This window comes from Enoplosus armatus, chromosome 4 (assembly GCF_043641665.1).
Source record: "Enoplosus armatus isolate fEnoArm2 chromosome 4, fEnoArm2.hap1, whole genome shotgun sequence".
NCBI classification, from domain to species: domain Eukaryota; kingdom Metazoa; phylum Chordata; class Actinopteri; order Centrarchiformes; family Enoplosidae; genus Enoplosus; species Enoplosus armatus.
Window position 1 is genome coordinate 27,090,490 of NC_092183.1, and position 7,821 is coordinate 27,098,310.

Genomic DNA, 7,821 nt, shown 5'->3' on the forward strand with positions numbered 1-7,821 from the left:
GGGTTTGATTAGTACATTTGAAGCAGAATTGGCTCAACATATGTATTTAAATAATTAACTACAGGGACGTCTGCCCCAACGGCGGCCCATGGCGAATTCAATGATTACAACAAATACAGTAAAGACAAAAAAAATCACTTACATAGACAATTAGAGGAAAAGAGAAATACCGGTAAACCATTTAGAAGGACAATATTGGAGTCTACCCACAAAATCTGCTTCTTGAAGTTTTGTGGACGTAGGTATAATTCTAGCTATGACCATAGAGTGTTTTTAAATTCTACTGATTGATATAGCTTCAAACAGCTATGAGAACCAAAATCACATATAACTAAATGAAAATCACTCCTACAAATATTTCACTAACTGAAATTTAAAGTTGAGTGCTTTTTTAACATTAGTTAAATTATATAATTCATGAAACGAGTGCTGGTGTTCTGTTTTAACCTGCTTGTTGTGTTGCGTGAACTTTACATCCATACACACATTTATTATGGACTCCGGTTGCTTTTCCCCAGATAAACACACACATCAAACTTGATAGTAGTTGTTCATCAAAAGGGGTTATGTGATTTTTTGGCTTCTGGATTTTTTCCCCCCTGGTGTGAGCCTGAGGTTTGTTCAGAAAAACACAAAACCTCACATGAGAGGCCTGTGGTCAGAAAACACACTAAGAACTGTGGGCGGTCAAGTCCTTTTTCATGGAAGACATTTGACATGTCACAGTAGGAAAAGCACTGTTATAAATAGTTAATCATGAATGATGGCTGTATCCCTCATGGCTAACTGAGGCACTTCAAGCGAGCAGGGCCATGGTTAATGGGGTCAGTTAGACCTGTGCTTTTCTTCGCGCTGTGACGAGTCAAAATGTCTGCTGTCAAAAAGGCCTTTTTGAATATCCCCTCGTGTCCAATGGATACGGCTGTGTCACCTCTCCATCGCAGGCCAGATGTCTGTTCTTGAGCAGACACACTTCCAAAAGTGTGTGTTTTTCAAGCATATCATATCAAGCTCATTTATGCCACTGATATTTATGATACTTTGTGGCTGTACTTTGCCGTCTACAGTCATTAAAATGAGTAGAGGGAGAACCAGGAAAAAACTGTAGTACTCCCTCTCGTGCTTCAGAAAAACTAGTTTTACAGCGGATATAAAGACAAAGCTACAAATGAAATGCACCATTAAGGAGTAACTTAACATGTTTTAGTGTGAACACACCCCTCTAGCAAATAGTATTCGAACCTGGACACACACTCCCACCCAAACTCCTCACAGCTCCGTAAGATGGTCAGTGTTCCTCTATCTCTCCACCTGTCCAAACCGATGCATTTCAGACGTTTTTAGACGCTTTAATGCCTAGACATTACAACTAACAGCCATCCAGAGTTCACAGAACTGTAGTTACATATGTAACTCCGGGTTTAATGACTAATCCGGCCAGTAACCCGTCAAAATTGAAAGCAGTTGCTTAAATTAGAAAGGAATGTGACACAGCTGCATCCATTGGACACCGGGGGGAGGGGGTAAGGCATACAGCTTGTATGATAGTAGCAGTTATATTCCAGCTCAAACAACTAAAAAGTAAACATATTCACATACTCTTCAATTTACTCAAAACACACATTTGACTACACGATCCTGCGTATGGCTGATCAATTCACAGTAAATGCCGGAGCACGAGTCGAAAGCAAACGTGATCATAAATGAATTGGTTAGATTTGAACATGAAAACTAGCGCACTACAGTGACAAACTGATTGCGGACAACCCTTTACATCCACTTCACAACTGAGAACTGTTAGTGACTTGCGAATGAAGCCAAATAACTGACGTCAAACAGGAAATAAAAGGAGGCGCTCACGCCTGCAGGAAGGACTGGAACATTAAATAAGAGCTCGTCTTTATTGGTCCTAGCTAGGCACTTCAAAAAGCACTGGTGACTCAAATCCTGCATTTACAAACAGCTAACATAAATCCACTTAGGCTAATGTAAGTGCTTTGCCTGGCGTATAAAAGGTGCTCTCAAATGCATGGGAGCTCATTCAAATTGGACTTTTTCAGTGCAGCAAGAAGAAGTCTACGATGATCCACAGGTTGGCTGGTCTTCACAGCAGCTACAAGTCAGATGAAAGCTGCAGGTTGGCAGCATCAAGTGGCAGTAAGAGGTAACAACACTTCGATCACTGCAACATGCCGTCAGTAAACTACACACAGCATCTGGGATTGATGCTCGGGTTTTTGTTCGTCTCTTCCTGCTGATGAAGAAGTGACCAGCAGAAACTCATATGGGCGAATATGTTAAATCTACAGTGTCTCAGTTAGTGCAGATGTCGCAGGCCCACTGTGCTTTAAGTTGAGATGAGTGTATTTTAAACACAAACAAAATCTACTAAAGCAGCTTTATCTCATCTATCTTCCATAACACACACACACACACACGCACACAAACACACACAAATAGAATATCTCACAGCTGGCTCACCTTTTCATGATCTCTTCAGCTGTTCATCCCGGCTGTTTATGTTCTCTTGGCTCTGGGTTTCAGACCCATGAGGTTGTTAATTCGATTGTATGGTTCAGTAAAGCTACGGCAGTCTTTGCATTGTTGTGTTGTATGTTGATTAAGAAACATACATTCTGAAAAAAAAACTGTGGCTCAATCGTCGCCTGATCAATAGAAACGCTTGCGTCTGTTCTCTTTCCAGCGCCCGTAAAGCACCAGCCCTACCACTGCCAGCACGCCCAGGCCCAGGATGGAGAAGAGGAGGGTGAAGAAGAACTGGACTCCGCTCATCCCTTCCTCCTGGACTTCCACTGCGGAACAAAAGGACGAGAGATTCATTGTCAAACAGACTGTTTTTAATTTCAAAGTTAAAGGAGAGAATTGTTTATTTTTTGGAGCGGCAGAAGGAAGCTGCAAAGTGCGCTCAAGTGAAACACAACCTTCAGCTCGTCATGAGGCCGGAAATTATGAGTGAGGATACAGTATTGAATGCGCAGTATAAGATCATCCAATCTTCTGAGAAAGAACTTTAAGGGTCAACAGAGTGGAGCGGGCCATGCTGCATCTACCTTGGAACTGTCCCATGTTATCAACGCTGGGTATGGTGACCTCCTCCTCTTCCTCCTCCTCAGGAGCCCTCTCTACTGTCAGCTGGTACAGCTTCATGGAGATGATGTCATGGTTATCTAGAGCAACATGGACAGTAACAAGAGGGGAAGATCATTATGTCAATTTACTGGAATTTCCCTAAAGGTGTCATTAACGTTTCATTCCGCTTCATCTAACTAAACAGGCAGAGGTTCCCAGTGGTCGAGCAGCCTCCAGATGATCCTTCCTACCCGACAGGTCTCCAGTGGCAGAGGAGGCACCGAAGAAGTAGCCTGTAGGTAGCCGCACTCCGGAGATGTCAGCACAATCTTTCCATTCCTGCTTCCCATCTACGTCCACCATGAGCTGGAGGGAGGAGGAAGGTTAGTGTGAGTCACTGATGGAGGATAAACTAATGCTAGGAGTTAGCAGGTAGGGTATTATTTCAAAGCTGCCAATAAGAGTCCTTTAACCTGAAGAGATTTTTCAACATTTATTAACATCATCATCCTCCTAGGTTTTAAATCCTGGCTTGAAGACCTTTCCATGATGAAAAAAATCCACTTATAGGCCATATATAGGTATTTTGTTCGCTTGATGACTATTCAACATTTAAATACAAACGACATCTAAATATAATCTTTCAATCCCACCGTAATCAGACGGTTTCATACCGTGAGTCTGTTTTTGGAGTATCTGATGAGGAGAAACGTGTCGTAGATTGCGTTGCGCGCCATGGCCGCACATCCTCCAAGCTCTGTGGGCCGTCCGTCGTAATCGTGGTCATATGACAGAGTCCCGTTCCCCAGCATCACCGATATATATGGGAAAGCCCTCTGTGAGGAACACAGGGGGAGTTAAACACACAACACTGTGGCTACAACACAGACACTTCAAAGTACACCATTACACTGTTGTAGTATCACAATCTGACAGCAGACAGCACTGATGCATCACAGGAAATGAATGTCATGAGATAAAATGGGATGGTGAACTGGTGAAGACAATGGATGAACACTCTCAGCTCATGGAATAAACAGCCGAAGCTGATGCTACCTGAATTCCAGGTTGAGTCCTCTGCACATTCAAGAGGGTTGCAGAAAGAGAAATATGACACACTTTTGAGATCTCTTTAACACTGACTAGCAGGCAGTTCCACGCAAGGCTATTACATTACATTGTGTGCCAAACGGCGGGCCAGGATTGTCATGAATTCAATCATGTTCATGTCGCCCCCATTTAGACAAAGACGATAACACAGGCATGAAACTGAAGCCGCCACTTCACTCACGTCATGGCTCTTGTCTGCGTTGGGGTAAGTGTCCACAAATATTCCAAGTCCAATGAACCGGTTCATGTTGCCAAACACAGGTCCTGCGGAGAACGAGTGAGGCTCATCAGGAAACAGAAACAGTCTCACAACAAACAGCACAGAGTGTTTGTAATGAAAGTCGCTATGCTGTGGGAAAACCATATAACCTTCATCACAGGCGGGCTAAGGGGCCGTCATAATCATTCAATTTTAGTTGCAGGTTAATTGTCATACAAATATTTGCGATTGTTCATTTTATGACACCATTATATATATTATATATATAAGCCTAATACAGTACTTCCTCAACCAACTTTGTTCTGGATCACTCATCTCAAGTGTTATTGTCCAATCTCCGTCACTGTGTGTGTGCAAGTGCCCCAGCCAACTGTATTTTGTAGTAACATACAAGCGCCACAAGATGACAATAGCAATATTTGAAGTACTGGATGGTATGCACACAGGAAGTGTTGAGCTTGTGTTAAAAGTATAATGCAGTCACGAAAACAGGGCAAATGAGAGCAGATCAGAAAAGGAGGAGGCTTCATACTAAAATATGACCAAATATACTTCTATATACTACAAACTGAGGGAATTAGAAATAAAAGGCATGTCTCTTACATGCTTCAAATAAACTTCTGACTTTATCAATAGCTTGTTGTGTAGGCTACCTAATGTCACGAAAAAGTTGTACAAGACAGTTATTTAATGCGACAAAACTTCCACAATATGGCTAAAAGGGTTTTATGCTCTCTTAATGTGTGCTCTACCATGGGAGGGGGAATTCAATTAAATAAAGTCATGGTAGAAAAACACATAATGCTCTTAAGACTACAAGGGATGGGCATAGAGGCTCAGTTTAGGTTGCTACCTGCTGTGTTAAAGCAGATAAATTGGCAAAGAAGGCTGTAACATTACACAAAAACAAAGTAATAAAAGTAGCTTATGGTAGGGGGAGAGGCAAAGCCTCTAATTAGAACAGCCATGATTAACGCCAGGCAGAGGGAAATGCATTCAGACATTAAAAGGGAGACATTCCTATAGAACACAGAAGAGGTGATCTAGAGATACACTCATAAAATGTAAAAGTGTCTCTCTTGACTGAACTTCAATTACAGGAGGACTAGAGAATTTGCTTAAAAACAGTGGGTAGTTGGTGTAGGGGGTTAAAAATTACAGACATATGCGCTCCCAACAAGATTAAAATAGTAGAAATTGAAAATTGAAATATTGTGGGTTTTAGAGAGTGTTGAAGCTGGGAGTGCACACAAGGTTCCACATGCTGGTCTCTTGAGTTACTTTGTACAGGATGTACAGAGATGAAATCACCAATGTATCGATCATATCATCTGACTATGACACAGCAAAGTAAGATGAGCACATTTCCCAAAATCACAGCTTTGTAAGACCACAAACAGGAGCCAACTCTACTGTACTGGGGTCCATCCTGTTTTTTCATTCATCATTTGCAGCGTCTCGTTCCTTTTCATTGTACGAGACATGACACCCCGAGAGGGATCCTGTCTTTACCTACCATTCTGCATGCGATCTTTGGTTAACCAGATAGCCAGTCCATCCCCATTCAAGTTCTTCTTTCCCGTGCCGTGGATTTTAAAGTGGACCTTGAGCTCCCAATCCTGCAAGAAGAAAGGCTAGAAAGCCAGAGGAGTAAAGACCAGCAGGTTATTCCTGTGCTATGCATTTGTCAACGGAATTGAGTAACATGCTATCCTTTCGTAACAGGCTGAATGTGTTCAATGTTGTGTGCTATATTATATTCACAAAATGCTTGTACAATATCATGCTCAAGTTCGGTTGTCCTGTGTACTCTTCTCATCATTTCAGAGTAACTGTGTGCGAGTGAGGTACACTTACAATTCGACTCCAAACTGCTCCCTGTCTGCTCTGCAGGTCTGGGGTCAGCCTCACTTGGTCAGGTGTAACCATGGCAGTGCCCATCAGGTCCCATTGTGAAGAACTAGAGAAACCCAACCCTGTACAATATAATATATATAATATCTCCGTTAGCTACAGTATTCACGGCAGTATATACAGTAAGTGTTAGGGATTGCCCCAACTATTCTCTGTCAAGGGACAATGCAATGCAACATTTCATTTTAATTACAGCCAAAATACGCACGAACCAAACTCTAACTCTAACTAAGTTAAACATTGGGTTATTATGGTAGATGCGGCATATGAGTGGCCCGCCACAAAAGCAATACGGTATGGCGGTTGCATTTTACTGTGGTTAATATTGACCGGTGTATCGGAGGTATAAGGAGCATGAAACCAACACAATTATACAACACTCTTAACATAAGGCTAACGTCACTTTAACGTTATACATTCAACGTAGCGTTAATATGCTCCCCACCAGAGCTGCACATGTTGGAGATGACTTTGCCCTCGCTGAGAAGAGACAGTTAACTTAGCTAGTTAAGCTGGGCTTTATTAACATTGCTAACTAGCTAGCTAAATGTTGATTTGAGCTAATAGCAGTCGCTACCGTTCCCCCGTATTGTGACATTAGCTAAGATGTGTAACCAACAGTGCCTGGGGGGCACAGGGTCCCTCTTAGTTAATTATTATACTCGGCAGCTGATACACCATTAGCTATTCAAGAATTGGGCTAAATCGAGCGAAACGTTCATTTACGGTACGAGGAATTGCTACTGTTGGTTAAGGTTAACTTGGTTTAGCCCAGTTACACGCGTTAGCTAACGTTTGCGGTAAGGAAACGGCTGGGGTGAGTTGACAGTAAACTTACCACGGTATGGCTTTGCCAAAGAATATTCCCGCTTCAAAAAGTCCTCCATAAATTCCTGGTTGTCTGCCAGCGACTGGCTCATCAGTATACAAACGGCAACAAACAAACATGATAATTCACGGATGTTTTTAAAATGTAACATCGTATATAAAGAACAGAAATTTCCCAATCGACCCTGTTTTGACTTGGTCACAGTGGCAACCATCTTTACACTCCCACTTCATCTAGTCACGTGATTTCAAGCAAGTGAGCGGAAAAAACTACACTTCCGGTTATACCGTCCAAATTAAAACTGATGAAATCAGTTTAACAGGGTTTTGAGATATAACTATTCTTTATGAATTGCATTTTTATATTAACCAGTGGTGGAAAAAATATTCATATCTTATACTATATATATACTACTACTACTACTAATATATAGTGAAAAGATCAATACGACATGTACTACTTTCTGATGTAATTAGAACATATCATATCAGGAATAGCTTAAGAATCAAGTACTGATTTTGAGTATTGACCTCCCTCAGGATGTTATATTATTATAGGATATCATTTTGGTTTGTTATTATTGATGCCCAAACATGAAATTTGAATGTTGTGGGTCGAGCTAATTTGAACCACTTTTACATTTGTACATTTGGCCATC

At 41.6% G+C, this 7,821-nt stretch overlaps 1 protein-coding gene across 1 annotated transcript; it reads right to left on the reverse strand.

Annotated features, from left to right (window-relative positions):
* Positions 1-2,341: 2,341 nt before the first annotated feature.
* Positions 2,342-7,300, reverse strand: LOC139284219 (VIP36-like protein). Its single transcript, XM_070904418.1, has 9 exons — positions 7,173-7,300; positions 6,278-6,396; positions 5,937-6,054; positions 4,370-4,464; positions 4,147-4,167; positions 3,765-3,926; positions 3,342-3,456; positions 3,072-3,188; positions 2,342-2,813 (listed from the first exon to the last, which is right to left on the reverse strand). Exons 1-9 carry the CDS (start codon positions 7,252-7,254, stop codon positions 2,671-2,673), a joined length of 972 nt encoding a protein of 323 aa, XP_070760519.1. The 5' UTR covers positions 7,255-7,300; the 3' UTR covers positions 2,342-2,670.
* Between the last annotated feature and the right edge of the window lie 521 nt (positions 7,301-7,821).

Coding starts and splice junctions, on each gene's coding strand:
- LOC139284219 (XM_070904418.1), bottom strand. CDS start 7,254: ATGAGCCAGTCGCTGGCAGACAACCAGGAATTTATGGAGGACTTTTTG. Junction 6,397..7,172: donor TTTGGCAAAGCCATACCGTG/GTAAGTTTACTG, acceptor TATATTGTACAG/GGTTGGGTTTCTCTAGTTCT. Junction 2,814..3,071: donor TAACATGGGACAGTTCCAAG/GTAGATGCAGCA, acceptor TTTGTTCCGCAG/TGGAAGTCCAGGAGGAAGGG.